Source organism: Physeter macrocephalus, chromosome 21, assembly GCF_002837175.3.
Source record: "Physeter macrocephalus isolate SW-GA chromosome 21, ASM283717v5, whole genome shotgun sequence".
Lineage (NCBI taxonomy): Eukaryota > Metazoa > Chordata > Mammalia > Artiodactyla > Physeteridae > Physeter > Physeter macrocephalus.
The window spans coordinates 48,093,177-48,118,963 of NC_041234.1; the positions used below are offsets into that span (position 1 = coordinate 48,093,177).

At 41.5% G+C, this 25,787-nt stretch overlaps 1 protein-coding gene and 1 pseudogene across 9 annotated transcripts in view; one reads left to right on the plus strand and one right to left on the minus strand.

Moving 5' to 3' along the window:
• The window catches only part of DLG3 (discs large MAGUK scaffold protein 3), a 72,828-nt gene that overhangs the window by 33,245 nt on the left and 13,796 nt on the right, over positions 1–25,787 (plus strand). For all 9 annotated transcript variants that reach the window (XM_055081938.1, XM_028482958.2, XM_028482960.2 and 6 more), the window contains one exon: positions 14,238–14,352. In XM_055081938.1, the coding sequence (XP_054937913.1) occupies positions 14,238–14,352 (115 nt within the window). The remainder of the gene's footprint in view (positions 1–14,237; positions 14,353–25,787) is intronic.
• On the minus strand, positions 5,333–5,940 carry LOC102980016 (chromobox protein homolog 3-like; annotated as a pseudogene).

Consider the following 25,787-nt stretch of genomic DNA (forward strand, 5'->3'; position numbering starts at 1 on the left):
CGTTGCGGAGCACAGGCTCCGGACACACAGGCTCAGCGGCCATGGCTCACGGGCCCAGCCGCTTCGCGGCATGTGGGATCCTCCCGGACCAGGGCACGAACCCGTGTCCCCTGCATCGGCAGGCGGACTCTCAACCACTGCGCCACCAGGGAAGCCCTGGCAGGCGGATTCTTAACCACTGTGCCACCAGGGAAGTCCCCATGGGCCCCAGTTTTCTGATCTGTAAAATGAGGGGACTGTGCAAAATGATCTCACATGTTTCTTCTAACTCAAATTCTGTGTTAGATAAGTGTAAGTGAGTTGTGAATTCAATTCACAAGTTCCTGTTTGTACCTAGACTGTTGTTGAATCAGTCTTGAGTTAATAACAGTCTTGCTTTAATAAAGGTCTTGTCTTCCCCTCTTCTTTCCTGTGATAAGGCTTTCATCCTCTTGAAATAGATCTTTGTTTACTTTTCACTGAATTTAGATATCTTAAAAAAACAAAGACCCTAGAGATTTGGGGATTTTTCAACTTGATGAAATTAACACATTTTGTATAAATATGTGCATTGGGGATCTGGATACACAGGTGTCCTTCAGATTTTCAAAAAGGAGAAAGAGAATTTTGTAAATCTTGGGTTAAATTCCAAACTAGATTATTAAGAGTTGTTTTGTAAACAGTCAGAAAAAAGAAGTGGTGAGCACTGGAACCAGTATTGGTTCGCCAAAGTAAAACGAATCATGTCAGACTGCCAAATTGCCTTGATGGACAGGGTTACTGGACTGGTAGACCAAGGAAATAGGGTAAATGTGGTATATCTAGATTTTAGCAATGCATTGGCAGGGCTTCTTTGGGCTACTCTTGGATAAGATGGCAAGGTGATAATAGTGATGATACATTTAAGTGGATTTGTCTGCAACTGGTTGGGTGATCTGTCCCAGAGGAAAATGATGAAGGAGTCAAGAGCAGTGAGGAGGGGAATTTCTAGTGCACGTGTGTCCTGGCTTCATCCTTGGGCCTGTCTTTTTCAGTCTGCCTCCCCATCCCCCTCAAATTATATTTTATATTATAATATATATAATTTTAAAATATATAATTTTTAAAATTATATTTTTCCTGGATATATAAATATTACATTCAGATTTGTAGAAAATTGGAACATAACAAAATACAAAGTAAAAAAAGTTCAAGTTACCTATAAAACTACCTCCAGAAATAACCTTGTGTTTGTGTATATTTCTCTCCAAACTTTTATATATCATATAGTATGTATGTATCTCTTTCAAGACTCGGATCATTGTATTTAAGCAGTCTTATATTCATTCTTTTAACTTAGCATATGTCATGCGTATTTTATTAAAATGGTTTTTAATAATTAAACAGTATTCTATCGTGTGTGCCATAATTCATGTAATCATTCCCTTATTGGAGGACTTGTAGGTTGTTTGCAATTTTTTGATCTTATAAATAACACTTTGATGGATATCCTTGTATGAGGCTTTTTGTGAATCTGTGATTGTGTCTTCAGAATGAATTCTTTGGAGTGGAATTATTGGGCCAAAGGATATGAACATGTTTAAGACTTTTGATATATTTGATATATTTTGGTACATTTCTCCACCTCCACCAACCTTGCTAACATGGAGTATTATTTTTTAAAAATCTCTGCAAATTGGATAGGTAAAAATGCTACTTAATTCAAAATCTCTGCAAATTGGATAGGTAAAAATGTTGCTTAATTCATATCTTAATTTGTATTTCTTTTTCATAATAGAATTGAACATTTGTGTATGTGTGTGTTCATCATTTTCTTTTTGTGTGTGTGGATTGCCTGTTCATACCCTTTCCCCATTTCCCTGTTGACGTATGTTCATTAGTTCTTACTGATAACGTAAAAGCTTTAAAGTAGTTAGAATATTAGTTCTTTGTCATATATATCGCAGCGGTTTTTCCCATTTTGCTTTATTATTTTATTTTATTTCGATGTACAGATGTTTTGTTTTTATGTAGTCAAATCTATCAGTGTTTTCTTTTGTGTATTTCACCTCTGCCCCTAGGTTTGGAAGGGCCTTTCCTACCCTGAGAGAAAATAAATGTCTGCATTTGTTTTATTGTAGTTATTTAATGTTTTTCTTTTTGCATTTAAAAACTTTAACCTGCCTGGACTTTATTTATGATGTAAGATAGGACACTACCTTATTTTTGCTCCAGATATTTAAGGAATACCTTGGTACCATTTATTAGATAATCCACCATTTTCCTGCTGTTTTTTTTTTTTTTTTGCGGTACGCGGGCCTCACACTGTTGTGGCCTCTCGCATTGCAGAGCACAGGCTCAGCGGCCATGGCTTACGGGCCCAGCCACTCTGCGGCATGTGGGATCTTCCGGGACCGGGGCACGAACCCACGTCCCCTGCATCGGCAGGCGGACCCTCAACCACTGCGCCACCAGGGAAGCCCCTTCCTGATGTTTTGAAGTGCCACCTTTATTACGCACGCACACACACAACCACACACACATGCTCATAATTTGGATTTGGGGTTTCTTAATTCTGTTCTGTAATATTTTACTCTGGGATTATCAGAGTAGAATATGAAAAATGACCACAGATGTTTTGACAAATAACCAGAAGGGTCTTTCTCTAGGTCTCAGTTTCTGGGTTCCTTCCACAGAAACTTGACCCAAAAGAGATTCAGTTGATACCCCAATAACTATTGTGAGAGAATTTGTGATCCTATTGGAGTGACTACTGTGAAGAACATTTGAATCTAGATTCTCAATTGACATAGTAAAGCATAGAAATCAGGGAATTCCCTGGTGGTCCAGTGGTTACGATTCCCTGCTTCCACTGCAGGGGGCCGGGGTTCGATCCCTGGTGGGGGGAAAGCCGCGGCTGCAGCCAAAAAAAAAACAAATCAAAACATAGAAATCAGTTACATTATCTCAAGTTAGCAAGCTTAGTCATAAAATGTGTGTTTCGGTCACTGTGTTGCAGCATTTCTGTTAAGTGGAAAAGATTGTTGTGAACAAGAGTACCTGCTACCTTCAGGGCAAGGTATTCATTCTCATGTTTTCTAGATGAGGTGTTTTGTCTTGGGATGGTTCTTACATAGACTTTGACTTATGGGTTAAAGGAGCTAAAGGCTTTGTTAATCTTGCATTTGAATATGCTATATGAAATTCTTTTGAATTAGAGAAAAGGCCCTATTTGAAGCTTTTACCCTGATCTGTTGGGTGATCCAGAACAGGGTGAGGAGAGCCAATGGCCAGGTCCTATGAAAAACTTTTTCTTAGCTTGATGTGAGATCAAAGCATTTTTCATTCTACTCATTTCAGACCAGGTGGCTGAATGTCATGGCACCTTTATATAGTATAGCACTTTTGCTCAGTGGCCCTTCCTGCATCCTCATTAAGCTCTTTAGGGGACAGAAACATCCAGTCAGTAGGGATAATCTGGATTTTTTTTATGGCTTTTTTTTTTATGCTGATATGGCTTGTCTTGTTTTCTGTTTTATTCCCAGTATCCGGACCCTGGTAATGTGTGTGTGTGTATGGGTAAGGAAGCACATTGTGACAGTGCAGGGACCAGAATACAATGACACTGAAGTTTCTGTTCTGGGTTAGTCATAGTTCCGAGCCCATTGTTCTAAAAGTAGAGCTGAAATTATTTTTCTTCGAGCAGCATTTGCCCATATGGAGGTCTGTTTGCAACTTTTCTGCCCTCTCATATAGCCTTAAATTATTTTTCTTGCAATTTATACTCCTTAAATTGGTATTTTTTGACCCAAAGAGTTTAGGATTATTTGCAGATGTGAAGATTTCCTTCTTGTAGATCATATTAAAATTTTTTTTATTAGACTAGTCCTAGGTTTGATTTCTTATGGACCTCATTGATTTGGTTCTAAAATCATAATTATGTCAAAATTAGAAGGGACCTGAGAAATTGTCTAGTTTTAGAGGTGTCAGATTCTTTTTTTTGAATATAAAACTATTGACCACTGTTCACCAGTATTTACAATAAAGTAAACAATATACGGTTGAATAACATTCTGATTACTACAAAATTATTGTTTTTCCTGGCTTCTGCTGAACCAGTAACCCAAAATACTGAGAAGATTGGGCCTACATGTAAGGAATGGGTTGGGGTAAAGTTTGAAAAAACATGCACGTCAAGTTTAGATTAGTAAAGTTTGTTCACTCATTTATTCCTACAGATCCTAAATTGCCAACATCTCTAACCATCTGATTAGGTTTCCATTAACAAGTCTGAGACATTCCATGTATCACAGTCTTTCAGTAAATACAGCACAGGGATTTCAACTTCTTATAAAAGAATGGTTTGCCAAAAGGAAGCTTTAAATGTCCATTTAATTAAGTCTTGCTTCTCTAATTAAAACATACCAGAATTTTTCTAGTTTTTGCATTTGGGTTGACAGAGATAAAATTTTCCTTTCAGGGGTTTTACATATAAAACTACATTTATATGATGGTAGATATGGATGCAGATTCTGGTAGGGCTCCTTTAAAAATTATCCAATTTAAATTGTTTACATTAATTTGTCTAATTAATTACAAAATTATTTAATTTGAAAGGTTAAGACTTAAATTTTCAATTTAAGTTGAAGTGATTTCTTATATTGCTCAAAATGATAGAATCCCAGAAACATGGGCTTATCCATGGTTGTGAAAGGCTGTTTCTGTTTTGGTAAATGTATTTAAACAATAACCAGAAAACCCCCAAACCATTTACATATGTATACACATACAAAAAACCCAGAATGGTCCTTAGGCATATATGAGTTAAATGCAAATTCTAAATTCTGATTGAGTAATGACTAGGGAGATTTTCCCCAACATTTAGAAAAGCTGTTCTCTAAGGCAGAGGAAATAATATACCATGGTATCAAACGTTCTTTTCTGCTAAAGGAAGCAACTACAGAAAGCTTTTATTTGTTGAAAGTAACCAGTGCTACAGATGCAAAAACAAAACCCCCAAACCCCCCCCAAAACCCAACAACTTCCCCAATACTACTTTAAAACGAACATATCAAACTTGATTTTCATTAGAATGTAGTTATTTCTTCACACTAATCAAAAAACCAAGACCCAGATTTTTGATAAAAATATATATATATAAAAAGCAATGCAGGGGCTTCCCTGGTGGCACAGTGGTTGAGAGTCCTCCTGCCGATGCAGGGGACACGGGTTCGTGCCCCAGTCTGGGAAGATGCCACGTGCCGCGGAGCGGCTGGGCCCATGAGCCATGGCCGCTGGGCCTGCGCGTCCGGAGCCTGTGCTCTGCAACGGGAGAGGCCACAGCAGTGGGAGGCCCGCGTACCTCAAAAAAAAAAAAAAAAAAGCAATGCAAACAATTATTGAGCTTCATCTTCTGGACAAGAATGCCAAGTTAGTCTCTCTTCATAAAAAGCAATTACAATTTGAGGACACTTCATATTTGCCTCTTTTGCCAGCACCAAGTCCGCCTCATCTGAATATTTCCATTTCATGAGAAACATTAATTCTCCACTGCTGTCTGTGGCACCAATTATTCGCTCTGGGTTGAGACCTCTGGCAAAACCTCTTGGTTTATCAGCAGCATCTCTTTTCTTCTTTGATTTGCTATCATCAGATTCACTGTCAGATAAAGATTTTCTTTTTGTTCCATCTTTTACTTTACCAGCTGTTTGAGAATTAAGAAATGCTTCAATTAACTCTGGACAATCTAAATTTTCTTCAGGTTCCCAAGTATTGTCTGCATCTGTAAATCCCTTCCACTTCAGGAAATACGCCACCTTCGCATTCACTACACGTCAGTCCACCACAAATTCTTCAGGTTCTGCCTCTTCTACTTTTTTGCTCTTTCTATTCTGTTTCTTTCCCATTTTTTGCAATGTAGTTTTATTGGAGGCCATTTTTTATTGCAGACTTGAAGAACTATTATTCACCGCCTCCGAGCTGCTCCGGTCCGGGTTTGCGGCGTCTCTTAGAGGTGTCAGATTCTTTAAATAGTAGGTCCCATAATTAGAAACTAACCCAAGTAATAGGCTTCATATTATTTTATAGAGACAAGTTGGTGATTCCAAGAAATGTTGTGCTGTTTGACGATTCATGTACTTATCACCACACTGACAGGTATCTTCTTGATGGGCTTATTTTACTTTTGGCTCCATCCATTTCTTTTGAAAACATGAGCTATGTTTTTGGGACAGATGCTTGTAATTCATACAAATCCTGAGGGTTTGCACTCCAAAGTCAACTGTAGAAACCTAAAACACACTTTATACTCATCAAAATCTGTGACTCTCTCATGAGTTCTGTACATTTGCGCAACGGGTGATTCCTCTGAGCTCAGGGCAGCTCAGCAATGGCAAATGAGGGCTGTATGAGTTTGAGATTGGAATACCTTCACTTCCATAGGAAAAAACGAGCCTTTGGGCAGCTATTGACTTGTTTTGTGTTGATAGCCAACCAAGACACATGCTGTTATTCAGCCCTGTCTTCCCTACTCAGTATTTGTGTGGGGACTCAAGGTCAGGAAGTTACATTGGTAACAGGTAGGAACAATGGTTCCTACCTGTCACAATCTGTGTGACTGAAGTCTGTCATCCAGTTGTCTCCCCAGCTTCATTGTCACTTCCAAATTTGGTAGGCATGGTTTTTATTGTATTTTGGAGCATTTACCTTTTATATCTTCATTCAAACCATAGGTAGTCAGTGCTTCATGCAGAGTAAGTACCCTTTTTTGCTTCCCATTGCTTCCTGTCTCTACAACATTTTCCTACCCATAATCAAATAGAACCACATAAGTCTTCTATGGGTTGAGAAACTGAGCCCCTCTCTGCTTTTCCAAATTACTGACAAATGTCATTTTTTTATCCTGAGAAGACAGTTTTTCTGTCATTAGGAACGTAGATGCATTTGAGATCATAGTCTTATAGAGGAGATGGATTTGGAGGCTTGGTTATGTGTCCATTTCATATTAGTGAATATTGTAGTTTCAGTCCTCTTTGATGCTTTATTAGGCTATTAAGTAGGTCTTGAAACCTCTGATATGTTAGTGTTTTGCAGAAGTGGTTTGTGGTTTTGTTGTTCACTTTTTACCATTTTGGGGTCAGTGGAAGGAGAAAGTTTTGTATTCTTTTTTCTTACATTAGTTCCGGAGGAGTCAGAATTTGAGAATTACAGTGTCCAAGTTTGTCCTGTTGGATCTTTATAGTGAGTTCGCACATTCAGTAGAGATCGTTGACTCAACAAGGGTGCAGATTGCCATGCTAAAGTTTGAGAAGGAAACAAAAACCACATCAAGGAGCTTACAGTTTTGTAAAGAAAATGACATCACCACAAATTCTGGGCACTAGATTTTTAAAAGGGAGAGGTAGTGGAGGGCCTGGAAACCATGTTAGATGAAGAATGGTTAAGGAAGTAACAATATTTAGCCTGGAGAATAGAGAACTTACTTGGAGGACATGATGGCCATTTTCTATTATGGCTGATATTATCCCACCATTTCCTGGTCTTTCAGGAAGAAACTCAGAAGCTGCCTTTGATCCTTTCTCACCCTACATCCAGTCAGATGTCAGATTTTCTCTCCTCTAGCTCCAGCATATTTCCTGATTCTTGCCTCTTCTTTCTGTCCTCAGTTGCCCCCACGCTATGTCAAGCCTTTGAAGTTATTGTCTATACTAGTAGAACAGGTCTCTGTTATCTTTGTCGCTGTTTTCCCTTCTGTATTATGTTCTCAGAATAATCTTCCCCCAAACCTAGTTCTAATTGTATCACTTTCCTATTTAAACACTTAACAGTGGTTCCCAAAGCCTAGTAAGAAAAGTCCTATCTCAAACTCTTATAATCTGGCCCCCTAACCTTCCATCACTTCCCCTTCCCCTGTTCACACTCTACCTTCTCTTCAGTCTTATTCAGTAGTCTTGGAACCTGCTCCATGCTTTCCCAGCTCTTTGATTTTCTTTAAACTGTTCCTTAATACAGTTATGCAGAAGAGAATCCATCATGTTTTATACTGTTTTAAACACCAAAGTAGGACCAGCTAGCAAAAGAGATGACCCTCAATCCAAGAATTTTCTCTTGAATAGTGTTGTCTAATAATTAAGGAATACAGAGCTTCCCAACATTGGATATATTTGAGCAGAGGCTAGGGGGCTAGCTGGTTTGGATGCTGTAAAGCAGGCCCCCCTAGGGGCTGTAGGGCCTAGACAAAAAGAGAAAGCATGGTCCTCTGCTGTCAAGAAACTTAAATCTACATGTGAGGCACCACGCTTATTCTCCCCACAATAGCCATAGTGATACACATACACACATGTTCATGTCATTCCTTTACTTAAAATCTTTCAGTGACTTCTTTCTGTTACTCTTAGGATGAAAGCAGAAATCTTTACTGTAGTCCACAAGGTCATGTATAAGCTGACCTCTGTCTACCTTACAAGTCTGATCTCCTGCCAGTATTCCCTTACTTCCCTGTGATCCAGATATTTTGTACCCTCACATATGCTGTTCCTTCTGTCTGGAATGTTTTCTTTATCTACCCCTTTTCCCCGGGCTAACTCTTCATCCTTAAAGGCTCAGCTTAAATGTCACTTCCTCATGGAAACCTTTGTTAACCTCCCATCCCCCACTCAGTAGATTGGGTCACCCTGTTCGTCTCGTAGCATCTTCTTCATAGCAGTTGTCACACTCGTAATTAAAATTTTAATTAAATAGTTGTTTTTTTCATTATTGTAATTTCTGGGAACTGTTTGATTACCATTATATCCCCATCAGGTCTCATAATGCCTGGCACACTGTAGACATTTAGTTAATATTTGAATAAATAAATGAATGAATAAAACTTCTGGGTGGTGAAGGACATAAAGGATGTTCAGTGTCAGGCAGGGAGGAAAATTTCAGGACAAGGGAATAATAGGTAGGAATGAACAAATTGTGTTCAGGAGTTCTAGGCAGGTTAGATCAAAAGAGGATCCGTCTAATGAGACATGGGATAGATCGGCTGAGAGTGACAGGATGATGGTTTTAGCAGTCTTTGAAATTTTAGTTGAGATATTTAAGTTCTTTAGTTGCTGTTGAGTTATTATAGATACCTGGACAGAGGGTTACAAGTTGGCGTTTTAGGAAGGCTTTTCAAATAAGAATCTTAAGCTGGATTGGAGTTTGGAGAGCCCGGGGGCAGACTACCAGCTAGAGCAATACAGCAGTGGTCCAGAGAAGAGATAACACAGTGTGACCTAAATCCAGGTAAGAGATAAAAATAATCATGAGAAAAGGAAAAGGCAATGACAATGGAAGTTAGAAAGAAAGAGATGGATTGAGGAAGCAGTTAGGAAGAACATCAGCAAAACACTGAGGAAACACTGGTTGTGCACAGGAGGAAGGGGGCTGTCATTTAGTGTACCAGGGAGGTTTGGCATGAAATTACTAAGTAGGGGGAGGCAGAGTGGTCAAGTCTAGAGGTAGATATGTCTAGAGGTAGATACAGTATCATATAGGTGGTAGGACAAGCCCTTTGAATCAGCAGCTCCACCCACAGGAGAACCTTTTCTGTGATTATGCAGAGAGAACATTTGAGGTTCCTCTTTGTCTATTCCAGAATGCAGTCTTGGCTTTACTTTTTCATAACCAAAAGACTTATTAGAGTTTTTTCCCAAAAAAAAAAAGATCAATCTGTCCTTAAAGGTAAATTCTGCCTCTACTTCTTCAGGAACAGAAGAGCTGCTGGAAGCTTTAGACTAGCAGTTTATCCTCACTTCCAGTCATGAAGGTTTCAGAATATTGGGGTTCAGTTTGGTAGTGCCAATCAAATTTTTTCATGTGCATGTAATTTGACCCTGCATTTTCACTTCTAGGAATCTATGCTAGCGAGATGCTCATACAGATATACAGAGCAGCATTGATTGTAATATAAAAATTATAAACAATTTAAATGTATGTCTGTTGGGATATGACTGAATAAATTATGGTCTGTCCATAATATGCAGTACTGTGCAGCTATTATAAAGGACGAGGTAGATCACTGTGTACTGACATGAATAGTTTTCCATTATATATCAGAGAATGAAAAAAGCATGTGAATCTATGTGAGTTGTGAGTGTATATATATAAACGATATATACATGGAAGTAAGTCTGGAAGGATGCATACTAAAAATCCTAACTGGTTACTTCTGGGTAGTGGGATGGGGAAATGGTACAGGAATGTCCAAAGAAAAAAGTTAAAGATTTTAAAAACTCATGTGCTACTTTTATAATTTAAAAAAGTGTAAACTCATTAGATTTCTTTGCAGGCACATTGGACAGAGGTTTCTTTTTTTTCTTTTTTCTTTTTAAACATCTTTATTGGAGTATAATTGCTTTACAATGGTGTGTTAGTTTATGCTTTACAACAAAGGGAATCAGTTATACATATACATATGTCCCCATATCTCTTCCGTCTTGCGTCTCCCTCCCTCCCACCCTCCCTATCCCACCCCTTTAGGTGGTCACAAAGCACCGAGCTGATCTCCCCATGCTATGTGGCTGCTTCCCATTAGCTATCTATTTTACGTTTGGTAGTGTATATATTAGACAGAGGCTTCTTTAGCACTTTCCTTTCCCGTGGAATTTGCAGTTGTATTGCCAATTTTTTTTTTTTTTTTTTGGAGAGCTTTCCAACCCTCTTGTCCTAACTTCCTTTTGAGACAGGCTGCAGGATACTTACCTTATCTTTTCCCTGAACTAACAAAACAAAATAAAACAAAACTCAATTTTGTAATCAAGACCAGCAGTTTCCAATTTTATTTGGAAAAGAAAAAAGGAAAAGAAAATTATTTGGCATGGGAGTTACCTTGATGCTTGTTAAAAATACAGATTCCTGGGCCCACTCAGTCGGTTCTGAGTCAGTGTATCAGGGGGTAGGGTCCCAAATCCTGATCTTTCAGAGGCACCCCAGATGGTCAGTGAGAAATCCTGTTTGGGGGAATGATGTCTGATTGTCCCCTACCCCACCCCCTTTTCTCTTTGTGATTAGTAAAGAGAATGAGGGAGCAATGACTGACTCACTGTGGATATCTTTGTGGATCACAAATAGTTGGGTTCATATGAATGGGAAAAAAATGAATATAACACAGTTTAGTAGACTTGAGATTTTGGTAATAAGTGTTGTTTCTTTAAAATAACCTGTTTGAAGTAGGCCTTTTGGATTATAGAGGCTGGTCTGGTGGGCTTCTTAGGCAAAGACTTAGGCCTAGGAGATGCCTTCCAGCAACGGCTTTGTTATGAGTGGAAGTGGAAAAGAGGGACCTTGGCAAATTGTAAGGTCTTAGAATTCAGATGCTTTTTAGGTGAAGCTTTTGTCCTTGGAAAATGAGGCCTCTAATATTAAGATGAGGTACTATCTAAAGACTATTCTAAACAGCTTTTTGTTAGAATTATTTTTTTCTTTGTTATAAACAAAGTTTGTTAATCAGATGCCCACTGTGGGTTATTAACATCTCAAAAAGGTGTTTAAAAAACATATACTCCGGGCTTCCCTGGTGGCGCAGTTGTTGAGGGCCCGCCTGCCGATGCAGGGGACACGGGTTCGTGCCCCGGTCCGCAAGGATCCCACATGCCGCGGAGCGGCTGGGCCCGTGGGCCATGGCCGCTGAGCCTGCGCGTCCGGAGCCTGTGCTCCTCAACGGGAGAGGCTACAACAGTGAGAGGCCCGCATACCGCAAAACAAACAAACAAACAAAAAACATATACTCCAGTTGCTCTCAACAATTAACCTTGGGAACAAAAGCAAATGGGAATACTTCTTAACTACTTTTCCAAGCCCTCAGTGAAGCTGGCAGCCATCAGTTAAATAAACCATTAGTTTTATTAGTTTGAGAACAGAAGCATCGACTTGGGCAGAGTTTTTTAATCTGCTCCTCGTTTACCCAACAATCATTTATTCAGAGCCTACTTTGTGCCTACTGGACATTAGATAACTCTACAAATAAAAGGCAGAGACTGATGAGCAGCTAGAACTCTAAGGGGATCATCTGAATGGGGAAAAGTGAATAAAACACTATTTAATAGACTTGAAAGCTTAGTAGCTCATAGAAAACAGAAAGTGGCTTCCTTAAAGCAATAGCCTTGTTCTCTTTCTATAGTCTATTTTAAGTGGGCCCTCTGGCCCAGCGTTATCAACCTTGGATTAGGAGCTTTGAGGAAATGGTGGTTTGGTGGTTGTTTTTAAAGGGTTTTTTAAGAAATGTAGTTACTAAGCAACTGCCATGACCGGCTGCTAAGTTGGAGTTCAGTGGGCAAGCCAATTCCAAAGAAGAGAATATATAAACAAGTTGGGAGAGGGAGAAAATGGCTTAAGGATAGATTGGGTGGTGGGTTTTTTTTCTTTTTTTTTTTCTGTGTTCAGTGCATATTTCGGCCTTTTACTTATCTTGCTCAAGAAGGGGTTGCTTGGTCAGAAATCTCTTTGTCTCACTCAGTCTCCTTTTAGCCGGTGAGTGGGGAGGAGGGCCAGAAAGGAGCCAACTGGAGAGGGCTGGGCAGGAGGGCTGAGCCTTGGGGCGGGACCCGCGCCTGGGCGGCTCTAGAGGGTAGATAGCCCTGCTGCTGCGCGCTTGGGCCGTCCAGGGCTGCCATGACAGATTGGTCACCACCTTCTACCTTTAGATTGGGAAGCCTCATTGATATTGATGTGTTGCCTTGTAACCCTCAGAATAGGGACATTGTCCAGCTGCTGTCTCTCTTTTTTTCTTTCCCCAGCATTTAATGGGTGAGTCAGTGACTTAACTGCTTCCTGCAGGATTTCAGGGACAGGAGTAAGTAATGAGGACAAATCACCATAACACCAGTGCGTGATGAATGAAAGAGCACATGACTTTAACCAGTTGGCTTCATTGGTACCAGAGTGAACAAAAAGAAACTTTGTTGAGAAGAGGATATTTGTATGAGTTAGAACTCTGTTCCCTCCTGTTTAGGCTTTTTACTGTTTCCCTTTATACCCAACTGAAGGTCAGGTTGCTTTGCTGAGGGAAGGGGAGTGTCAGGTGTTAGAACAGGTGTTTTGTTTTCTGCCTGTAGAGTCATACAGACTAGATGGGGATGCTTCTTGCCAGCCCTCTGTGGTGCATGAAAATGCTTTTGTGGAATTCTTTTTTCCTGGAAGTGTGTTTGTTTTTTAAAGCAGTTCCCCAACCTTCAACCCCCAGTATAAATTGTGACTTCCTTTAAAATCAGCTTGTCATAATGAAGTATGCCTGTTTTCTACCGTTTTCACAGTCTTTGCCTTAGATATATTCCATTTTATGTGGCAATTATAGACTGGCAATTATAGACCTGAAAAATGTGTGGTGTGTGTGTGTGTTTGTGGTAAATGTGAATATCATATTTAAAATGTGCTAGGAGAGTGTCACAGCAAAGTAGCCCTGTAAAAAGCCTTTTATAATAATTGTATGGATAGAGTTAATTTTCCTATGTCAGGTTTTCTTAAATCGGGTGTAAACCTGTAGTCACCTTTGCAGAATGATGAGGCTTTTTCAGACTGTCGTAATGGTGTCAGTGGGCTACAAAGTTGGGCATGGACTTATGACCCCCCTGACTAGATGGTTTTGGAGGAGAGAGATGTCAGCAGACTTTTGGGTTTGGGAGAATTTCTGTTGTAATGTTCAATTGTTACTGAAGCCAAAGACCCTGTTTGTTAAAAGGGAAATAATTCAGGAGAGCTTTGTGATCTTTTCTTCTGATTGTGAGGTTTGTTTTTACCTTTGTACTGCATTCCAGTGTCCCCCCTCAAAAAAAAAGTCATCTAGAAACAGATCATCTTCTTTGCCTAACAGTGATATAATGGCCTCAGGTCCTTCCCTGCCCCACCACCCTGCATCTCAGGGCCATCTGTTCTCTGCAATCCACTTTTCGGGAAAGTCTCTTTTCCCATCTGCTCTCCTTGGGCCTTAGTGCCTGCTGTAAAGATTAATGAAGTCTGCACTGGAACCTCTTTCCAGTTGTTATTTTTTTTTAAGGATCAGTGAGCTTTTTCCATTCGATATGTCCAGATGTTACTCCTTTTTCAGGTGTATTCTTTCATTCTACTAGTCTAGGGGTGGAGAGGAATCTTTCTGTGCGTGGAGGAGGTACTCTGCTTATCAAAGCAAAGATTGACTGGGCTGGCTCTGGCTGCTTTGAAGCCAAGGGTCCTCCTGGCTCTTTGGCCGCTGGCACACAGGCTTGGTGCAGCTCCTTGGGTTCATTCTTTTCTTGTCCTTTCCCTTGTCTCTCTGACAGAATACAGTCGCTTTGAATCGAAGATACATGACTTGCGAGAACAAATGATGAACAGCAGTATGAGCTCTGGGTCTGGGTCCCTGCGAACGAGTGAGAAGAGGTCCTTGTATGTCAGGTAAGTCTCACCTCTGAGCACCAGGCTTTGTGCTGCACGAGGGGAGCTCTGTGCCAACCCAGCCCTTCTTGTTTAACTAGTGGGGTAGGGAGTGTGTACTCCCAGTACTAAAACAACACTTTGCACTGTATGCTCAGGTTGTGTACTTTATGGTCAGTATCTCCTCCCTTTTGTGAGCTGGCTTCTTCTTTTTTGCTCCTGAATGACTCAGTATGGGAAATTTTCAGTTTGCTCTAATTGTAAAAGACTGCTGGGTGATTGTTGCTAGTCAGCATTCAGAGAGCACTCAAATGTTCAAAGTACTTTGCTTGCAATCTGTGATTTGAGGGGAAACTTGGCATTCCCCCCTTCCACATATGCATAATAGACATCAGAATTTGTATCCGAGCATATCAGCTATCACTGTGTTCTGGTACAGGGTCTCTTTTAAGAAACCAAAGAACTGACAGGTTGCTACTTTCTGGGGTTTTTTTTTGGTTTTTTAAAAATTGTGTTCCCTCACTCCCTGTGCACTGGTCTGCTATATCTGAATCATGGGACATGGGATGGGATGGTGTATCTTCCACAGGAAGGGTGGGTGGAACGGATATATAGCATTGAGTGTATTGCTGCTGAAAGCTGTTCTGAGATACTGTCCAAGGCTGAGCTTTTGACCCTTGAGTCACATTATAATACTTTGTCAGGTCAAAGTACAAACCTCTTAGAGAGTTGGATTGCTAAATGAACACTATGGACTCCTCCTAGAATTAGGGATAGTTTCCTTCTTCCTGCTTGGGCTTCTTGGCAAAACTCCAACAGTCTGGGGCAAGTACATTGTACCTCTCCAAGGGTAAAATCCTCAGAGAAAGAGGTGGTAGGATTACTCCTCTGAGCCGCGCGCGCGCGCGTGCATGCGTGCGTGCATGCGTGCGTGTGTGTGTGTGTGTGTGTGTGTGTGTGTGTGTGTAATGCTTGTATCAGACTCTTGGGTTAAACTTTTTCTAGTGACCTCTGATACCAGATGTGGGGTGGGGAGGGGAGGCTACAGTTGCTAGTTGCCTGGCAACGTGACATCTACTCTGTCCTTGGGGTTTGAGATGACGATAGCCAACCGATATAAATGCTAATTGCAGTTTTTCTCTGGGTGCTTGATTTTCTTTTTCCTTAGTTGCTAGTTCCTGACCCTCCTGCAGGGAGAAGAGCCAAGGGAGCCCATATTTGAGCCTCAAGCCCACTAGAACCCTTCATGGTTCTTTTCTAAAATGAACCCTCAGCTCTACTCCCTCTGTGTTGACAGCAGCTTTCTTCACATTTGCTGTAAAGAGAGGAGAGCGGGAGGAAGGCTGGACTAGTCATTGGTGATCTTTTCAGTCTCCTGTTTTCTGTCCCTAAGCCCTTGCTCTGGATTTGCAGCCTAGACACTGGGGTGCCAATGGGGGGACTCAGAAATATGCTGTCGCCTCCCGCAAAAGGGTAATACTTATGTGACTTGGTCAGGATTGTTCCATTCCCGTGCTTCCAGCCCCCGCAGATGTGGCACTACAGTATGTGTGGGAAGCTGATCTTTAGGCAAGACAGTTTCTTTGGAGAGCTTTATTTCTAAATTTCCCCTCTCCACCTATCCTGTGCTAGAGCTCTCCCTGCCTGGGCAGGGGGAGTGGGGCATCAGCTCTCAACCTGGAAGACCTGGAACACCCTTCTCTGGTCCTGGAAAGGGACGCATTCCGTCTAACTCTGGGGAGGAGGGTGGAGACTGCACTCTGTTTCTAGTGAATCAGTTTATACCGTTTATATCATCTGCCCTTAACCTTATGTAGATAACATCTGTATCCTCAGAGGAAAGTAAATATGGTTTAGAATAGTGAACATTTGTAATCGCTAGAGTTCATCAAGGGAAATAATATTTTATGGCTAGATTAGCGAGCTGAGGTATTTCGCTAAGCTAACCCTCTACCAAAGCCTGAAGCCTGGCTCGCTCTATTGCTTTTTGTGCCTGTTTTTGGCCTTTTTTTTTTTTACTCTACCGTAGCTTCCTTTTGTTCAGCATTTAAGTATATTCAAGGTTCTTCCATTCTTAAAAAGGAAAGAAAAAAGTTCCCTTGATTACCAATAGTCCCTTAAACTATTGTCTTGTTTCTCTTCTTCTGCTCACCACATTTGCCACATTATGTGCCAGGAAACACTAGCTCCTCAAGATGTTAAGTATTGTGTGAAAAATCAGTGGTTCAGTAAGTTGGGCAAATGCAGGATTAAACAGAGGAAAATAGGGTTCTTTACTGTGATCAGTCTCCAGGAGGGACTGTACTAGTCAGTGTTTCCCCCAAAGATAGGAGAATGGGAGCCTTATTTGGAGAAACTGGTCTTAGCATCCAGGCTGGGAAGTATTGCACTCGTCTGTACTTGCTGCCGCTATTTCTTCAAATTGCCTCTCTTTCAGTAGGAAAGGAAGTGTGCATCTGCTTATCAGCATGGTGGTATGGTTCCAAGCAACTCTGGAAGGCTCCAGAGCGGCAGAAGCCCAACTCTGTCAGTAGTGACTGGTTCGCTGATTCTCTGCCATTGGTCTGACCTCTTCACATTTGTTTCCATGAATTACCGGCTTTCTTCTTTAAAGGCTCTCTTTCTACCTTGCTGGCCATTCCTCAATACGTTTCATTAGCTCTGCCCCATAAATGGCAATGTCATTTATGTTCACAGCTTCAAATCCTGTTGTATAAATGACAACTCTGATCTCTTTACTGAACTCCAGACCCACATATCAACCACTTGTTGCACACATGACTGGAGCTGCCCTCCCAGTGCCTCAAACAAGCAGTGTGTTCCAAATGGACCCCCACACCTACTCCTCCTCCTTACTTTCCTTATCTAAATTAATTGTGTCACCCTATCATGTGGAAAAGGGATTAGATTTGTTCTGTCACCCAAGGCAGATCTCAACTCAACATAAGGAAGAAAGAGCTCATGATTAAAACTGTCTGAAAGTGGAATGAATTGCTTCTGGAGATAGTAAATTTGATTCTTTGTCACTGGAGGTGTTACCGAAGAGGCTGGGCAGCCATTTGTCTGAGTGTTGCAGAGCGGGTTGAAGCTAAAGATCTGCTCAGAGGCTTTTAGTAGTTCCCAGTGTCTTCAGGATGAAGGGGAACAAACAAACATTTTAAACAAACATTTAGGGGAACAAACATTTAAACATTCTCTTTAAATTGCTTTTAAAATCCTTTTAATAATGCTACGACGTAGGCATTATTATTCTTATTTTTCAGGTGAGAAAACTGAGATTCCAGTTAGACAGCTAAGAAGTTCCAAAACTGGAATTTGAACCTGGTTCTGACTAGAGTGTGGCTCTCTCATCATTTCCCAAACTTGCTGATAGGAATCAGCTGGCATGCTAGTAAAAGTACAGATTCCCAGGCTCCTCTTCTATCGATTTAGATTCACCAGATTTGGGGAAATGTATGTTTTTAACAAGCAGTCATAATGCTTAGGAATGACCACTTGTTTGTCACAATAGACATTTATTTCTGTTTCACTGGAACAACTGAACATTACACTTTAGCTCCTGCCACGTGGAAAGCAGTAAAGCACGGGCCTGAGAAATTGGGCGTGGTCGTGGCGGTAGATTCAAGGAAGTGGTAGACGTGGTTCCCGCCCTCCAGCAGCTTGCCATCCACACAGAAGATACTGCGCAGCAGATGATTAAAGTGAAGGAACCCTTTACAGTGGGATTTCACCTCTAATTCTGTTTGCTGTTGTTTCCCCTTCTGACATGCTCCTCCTCCCTTTCCTTCCCCTGAATCTCTATGCTCCTCTGGTGTGCATGGGGTTGCAAAGCTGTTTTGAAGCAAATAACACCCTCTTGCAGCTGCACCAAGGCTGTAGCAGGTGAAGCCTTAGGGAGCTGCAGCCGCACTAACCACAGGGGAGATGGGATTTGTGGAGCGGGGAGCAGGAGGAAGAAGGAAAAATAACAGTGTTTGGAAACTGAAACTTGGTTTTAAAGTCACTAGTGACTTAATGGAAAGGCCTTCCGCACCCTTCACCATACTATAGAAACATCTCTTAAATAGTATAGGCAGGGTGAACAGAGCCCCTCTTTCTGCCCAGTCTAGGGCCTTTGCTCTGCTGGTAAATTTGCCTTCCACACTAGAAAAGTCCACAAAATATGCCTCTCTTGAGCCTTTTGCTCAGGGTCAGGGTGATTAGATGTTTAAATCAGGCCATTCTGATGTGAAGGTAGTAAAAAGACACAGGGTAGGTTAGAGTTCCAGAGACCTCCAAGTTCTACACTTGTATTTAATTTAGTTTATTTATTTATTTCATGAATGAACAAAAGACCTTATCCTCCAAAGCTTGCCAAGAGGCTTGATAGTACATTTGTAGAAATAGCTTTTGAAAGTCCGTTCTGGCTAGCCTGGCTACATTCTTTGCAGTCACAGGACAGCATCAGGCATTTTGGGAGTCCTGGCCTTCTGGCTGGCCATCTGCCATCCCAGTTTTTTTCCCACTCTAGGAAGGAAATCATGCCCCATCTGTAGTCCTGATTCAAGAAACAATGTCAAAAAAATGTCAGAAATATTGGCTGGGTCATCAAAGAAGTCTGGAAGGTGCTCCTTCTTCTTAACAAGCAGACATTAATTGTACACTGCTCTGTGCTTAGCCCAGGGTGGTGCTCGGGGGAGCCCAACTTTGTCTTGCTCATTAGTGAGTTTCAGCAGTGGATTAAGATGCCAACGAGGTAATATTGGCAGGCTTCACTATCTGACAGAATTTGGGAGTGATGATAATCCGCATCTTAAGAAGCCACCACAATTTATGTAGTGTTCAGGGCTACCAGAGGATGGGACAGTTTCCTGTATCAGTGATTCTGGAACTGCCTGTTGCTAGATCCTATACAGGCACCAGTCCTGGACTTGTAATCCCCTCAGCTGATCCAACAGGTGCTGTGAACCCCGAATATTCACACATTGTGGGTCTGTGAATGCCCCTCTAACTTCATAATTGCTCTCTAAAACCTGAGACTCTGAGGTAGACTAAGGAGAAGAGTGCCCTCCCCTGTTCTCCATGTTCCCTTCTTCAAGGTGTGCAAGGGACTCCTGACTTGCTGCCAGCTGCACTTGCTCCTCCTGTGATGACCCACCTTGTGTCTACCTGAGTACTCAAGTTTGGACTTTTGAGTTGCTCTTCAGGAGCTGCTAGAAATTTTAACTCTCGCACTAAGGTCGGGGGCCGATGAATGCTGCTTTACAGCTCTCTGCATCCTTTAGATGGACCAGGCAAGGGAGGGGCTGCTGAATTTTTAAGTAGTATGTGCCCTTTATCTGGTACTTTCTGTCTCAGGCAGCTTGGGCAACTGTAACAAAATACTATAGGCTGAGTGGCTTGAACAATAGACATTTATTCCTCACAGTTCTGGAGGCTGGGAAGTCCAAGTTCTAGGTGCTGGCAAATTCAGGTTATGGTGAGCCCCCTCCCCGCTTCCTGGCTTGTAGATGACCACCTTCTTGCTGTGTCCTCATGTGGCCTTTCCTGGGTGTGTTCTGAGGAGAGACAGGTCTCTTTGTCTCCTCCTCTTCCCATAAAGGACTAATGTTAGGATGAGGGCCCCTCCCTCATGACCTAATCTAAACCTAATTGCCTCCCAAAGGCCCCACCTCCAATTACCATTACATTGGGGGTTAGGGCTTCAACAAATGAACTTGGGAGGGGGGAACCCAAACATTCAGCCCATAACACTGACCAAAGGAAGAAATCGATGTCTCCCAACTGGTATGGGAGGGATATACAGTGGAAGAACACTGCAGGATAGTAACTGGGAGGGTGTTCTGTGCTCCCTGCCCCAGCTTGGTCTCATCCACCATTCACGAGCATCATACGTGGCCTCAGTCCTCAAAGGGCTTTCCCCAAAGGGATATAATATGAAAGATTAGAAAACTGCAAGAGTTAAATAGCAATAAACAGAAAATATAAAGAAAGATCACTGCTAAATATGTAGTATGAATTTGGAAGAAGGAAATGTGGAGTGGGCAGGGTCACAGAGAAGAGTGGGACCTGGGTTGGGCCTCAGAGGAGCTGCTGATGGTGCAAGGGGACAGGCAGAGCCTCCCAGGCCAGACAGATGGCTGGGGCCACAGGCAAAGAGGTGGGCACACTACTAGGTGAGCACATGGAAGCAGCTACTTGCCTTTGAGGCTGTAGTGCTGAAGTGCTGTTGTTTACTTTGCTTTGAGAAACCTGCCTGACCAGTTTCCTCCGAAGTTGCCATTTTCTTTGCATTCCTGTTCACTAAGACACCAGGGTGTCTGGGCCAGATGCGTATGATTTCTCTGAATCTTTCAGACCCTAAACTTTAAAATTTAGGACCTGAACTGCAGAGACTTTGGGCCTGGTAATCTGTTTACTTTGAGCTGATTATATTCCTGCTTTCCCACTTGGCAGTGAGGTCCCAGCTGAAAGGAAGATTAGGCAAAGTCCTCTGGAGCGTGTGCATCATCCCTGCGGGCAGCTCTTAGGGGATACTATTTGAAAGGTCACCACTTAAACAACATATCTTTCAAGACCTTTGACAACGCTTTCTCCTTAGGAAACACAGGCAGCGGCGTTTAAAGCTGCCGCGCTGAAACTTAGCTTGGGAGCTCCAACTGCAGACCCTGGGAAGTGAGCATCTGCTTTTCGTGCTGCTGTGACTTGGCTCCGGAAGGTGGCTTCATCACCCACTTTCTGTTTTTACGTGCCACATTTTACCTGGGACATGCTCTTTACCCTGCTGTCAAGATAAATCAGTATTTTCTGGCCTGGCCATGATGTTTGAGAAGTTGTGGGATAACCCCACGATCTGGCTCTCCTTTGCTTCACAGAGGTACATGGCCATAACCAAGGAGAACATATTCAGGGTTGAAGTCAATAATCTTTTATGTAGACCACTCACTGTGATCTTCGGCTGTGGATGGTAATATTTCCATAAGCTTTGTTCTTTCCCGACATAGTGTTTCCTTCTGACCTGACCAGGTCAGGTTATATTTACACCCAGGAAGGATAAGGAGTTTCTGAGGCTTCTAGTCTCCCAACACACCATTTTGTCAGTAAGCTCACACACATGAGATGGGACCAAGGTGACAGAGTAGTTAATTATGGTCTTTCTTCAGGTATCCGGAGAAAATAGGTGTTTTTTTTTTTCTGCTCACTCTTGGTTTGAGTCAGAGGTTGAAAAGGTTGGTTGCTGTGTCATCTGGGGACCAGTCCTTAACTTGGAGGCCGCCATGAGATTCTTTATATTTACACCCAGGAAGGATAAGGAGTTTCTGAGGCTTCTAGTCTCCCAACACACCATTTTGTCAGTAAGCTCACACACATGAGATGGGACCAAGGTGACAGAGTAGTTAATTATGGTCTTTCTTCAGGTATCCGGAGAAAATAGGTGTTTTTTTTTTTCTGCTCACTCTTGGTTTGAGTCAGAGGTTGAAAAGGTTGGTTGCTGTGTCATCTGGGCCCTGCATGTGTAGGATTTTGGCTCCAGGACAGTTGTTCAGTCTGATTTAAAAGGGGCGGTATGTTACTGCCTTGACTTTCCTTAGTGCTTGCCCTAAGGATAAAAAGGGGCGGGCAGGAGGATATATTCATGTGGAGAAAGGTGTTCTTTGATCCTCTTACCAAGCCTGACCAGAGGCATTTGTAACAAGGTGCCAATCCCTGTCACTTCCTTAGGTTTCTAGGCTGTTCCTAAGAGAGACTGTTATTGCTAGAAGGCCACAGTTTAGCATGCCTCTTAAAGATCTTAGGTAGGTAGTCAATATTTTTTCAAAATTTATTAAGGTCTAATTTGTATACTTTTTCCTATTACATGAAATACATGTCATTTGAAAGGTGGTTTGACTTTACTACTCAGGCCTGTTCTCTTTTACTGGATTACTTCCCACATGAAAGTTTAGCCTGGTAATGATTTTTCTTTTTATTTATTTGGTTGCACTAGGTCTTAGTTGCAGCACGTGGGCTCCTTAGTCGCGGCTCACGGGCTCCTTAGTTGTGGCACGTGGGCTTCTTAGTCGTGGCACGGGAACTCTTAGTTGCAGCATGCGTGTGGGATCTAGTTCCCTGACCAGGGATCGAACCCGGGCCCCCTGCATTGGGAGCGCGGAGTCTTAACCACTGCGCCACCAGCCTGGTAATGATTTTTTTTTTTTTAAAGCGAGGCAATGAAGTCGGTCACACAAGGCCTCCTAAATGAATGCCAGACTCCTTAGCTGGACTCCAGGCTGTCCACAGGCAGGCCCTGGCCCGCCGCTCTCCCGAGTGCCCTGTGGTGAGGCCAAACGTGGGTGCTGCTGACCCCAGTATACACCCTGGGCTGCTTGCCTCCGAGCTTCTGCTCCTGCTGTTCCTTCTAGCCTGAAGGGCCTCTCCCCATCTCTGTCTTTGAAATCTGAACCGTCATCGAGGCCCAGTTCAAAGTTAACACCTCCCCGTAGATTCCCCAAGCTCGCTATGACCTATGCTCCCTCTGAAGGCTTTTAGGCCTTGGTTTGTCCTGCCCTTGTGCCTCTTGCTGTGACACACTCTGTCAGATAGCACACTCCACAAGGCCAAGACTCATTTTGCTTCTGTATCTCCCTTCTGTCAAACACAGTGCCCCAAAGTAGACTCAGTGAGTATGTAAATAATGGAAGAAAGACATTTTCCAGACATAGCCAAGTGGACAGTTAGCTTTTTTTTTTTTCTTTTTTAAAAATGTGACCATGACTTAGAGTTTACCATCATACAACTCTAAGATGAGGCCCTGTGCATCTCTGGGACTGGTTTTCATTGTCTATGAGGCACTTTTCAAGCTCTTAGTCAGACAAAATTTCAGCAGGAAGAGATTTGGAAAACAAATCAAGATCATGACAATGGAAGGACTATTGAAGGAATTAGGAATGTTTAGCCTGGTAGAGAAGACCTAGGAAGGACTCAGACTCATTAAATGTTTGCACTGGAAAGAAATTTAGAGAATATCAAAGGAATTTCCTTTATTAGATAGGAAGTGGGATGAAATGACCCTTGAGGTTTCAGTGTTCTGCAGAGCTCTTCTCATTTGCTGTTCCGATTGAAAGAAAAGGAAATTCTTGTCAATTCACCTTTTACGTTCTCAACTGAGAATGATATTGTTCAGAATTTCAAATTCAAATTTTAGGCTGCTATGTTTTTAACAAAATCATGGTTTAAAAAAAGCGTTGTCCATTCTGTTGTTCACTCTTGCTCATTCACACATTCATCAGATAGAATGTAGGTAAACTTAGGTACTACATTTTATTGGGAAATTGCCTTTTTTACCTTTATTGCCAGGGAACTTAGAGCCAAACAGGTTCCTCATCTGAAGTAAATGACTCAAGTCAGGTGCCTGGGTTATTGACTCCCCCAGCCCTTTTTTTTTTCTTTTTTAAAAGTGCCTAGAAGAGTGGTGTCTGTTCATATTAGATGCTGATCAATATTTGCTTAATTAATGAATATCCTTAAGAATAGACTATTGTATCATCATTTAAAATATTAGTTTTGAAGAATAGTCAATGATATGGGAAACATTAATGATACAATTTCAAGTGACAAGTAAGGTTGCAAAATTGTGTATACACACCATGTTTGTAACTTAGGGAAATATGTATTTTTTGATTTGTGTATTTATTATGCAATATTATATAATACCACAACAGTATGAAGAGTTACTGCTAAGTTACATTAAATGTGATTTTTCTATTTTTAGGCTTTATATTTTTCAAATATTCTATAATTTGCTTATATTATTTTAATTTAATTTTTAATGAAATTAATGCATATGGATAGTTTAAAATGTCAAATATTACAATGGCATATGCAAAAAATTTAATCCCTTGCCTATTCACCCCCTTTCTAGCTACACAAAGGTAACTGCTTTCAAATATTTTAACTGTAACAAAAAGAAATAGTAAATCTAAATAGCCTTCTGTGTGTTAAATAAGGGAGTTACAAAATAATAGGGATGTAGAAATATAGTCAAATGAAAAATCAGGCATTTATTTCCACCAGGAAAAAAAACAGTAGAGGACTTCCCTGGTGGTGCAGTGGTTAAGAATCCGCCTGCCCCAATGCAGGGGACATGGGTTCAAGCTCTGGTCTGGGAAGATCCCACATACTGCGGTGCAACTAAGCCCGTGCACCACAGCTACTGAGCCTGCGCTCTAGAGCCTGCGAGCCACAACTACTGAGCCCTTGTGCCACAGCTACTGAAGCTTGCACACCTAGAACTCGTGCTCCGCAAGAAGAGAAGCCACCGCAATGAGGAGCCCACATACCACCACAAAGAGTAGCCCCCCTCTCGTGGCAACTAGAGAAAGCCCACGCGCAGCAACGAAGACCCAACGCAGCCAAAAATAAATAAACAAATAAATTTGTTTTAAAAAAAAAACAACAATAGAAAAAGTTTATAGGAAAGGAGGGGTAGTCATCTATGAACACCACTTACATAATGATGTAAAATTAAATATTGTTTAACCAAAAAAATGCGATGTAACTAAATTGGGAGGGCAGGGGAAAAAGAATGGGTGAGTGCTTTAGAAGACCGATGCATAATGTCTAAAATGTAAAAAACAAAGCAAGAAGAAGCAGTTGTTTAGAAATATGTTAGAAAATAAAAAGAAACAGCTAAAATATTTGAAAGCAGTTCCTTTTTAAATTGAGTTACATTTTTTGAAAGTCGTAAAAGGAACACATGCCTGTGGTTTAAAAACAAACCAAACAGTTCCATTCCTGACACGCAGTGGGAACTGCTGGCATTCTTGTTGCCTTGGATCTGTGCTTACTTTGTTTTTAGTTAGCTCGTGTTATGTGTTTTAATATTGTAAAGTATCCAAAATTCATCTTGGAAGTAAACTGACCTATTAGTTTTATTTAAATCTCAGATGTTTAATCAATTACCAATAATTGGATTCCTCATCCAGAAAGTGTTTACATCAACTTTACTGTATGTACTCCAGCTTCTTACTGCTGTTGCCAAAGGTCAATATGGTTCTGTGAGGTGCTAAAATATATATTGGATGGTCCCTTTTATGTTTTAAACTTGTAACCAGTAAACTCTCCCTTCTAATCTTCTACAGCCTCATCCTAATCTCTCCTAACTCATTTAAACATCTTCCTTCCCTCCCCAAACTAATTTGTGCAGAATCCAAGCTCTGTTCTTTTCCTTACTATATTTGTTTTAATCTTTGAAGCCCATAATGACATTTAGTGTTTCTCATTGTCACTTAGGATAAGGTCTTCACCATGCACGTGTTCGTAGGAAGCTCTGACAGAATAGCTTCCTTGCTTTAGGACACTCAGTTTCGAATGCAGTGCAAATGTGTTCAGATATGATTCTATCACACAAAGCCCAGAAAGAACCTTGGGGATGGAGGGCCTCCTTAATCTGCTGACCTCAGCCTCTCTCCTTATTGCTTTGAGTGTGTAAATTGAGG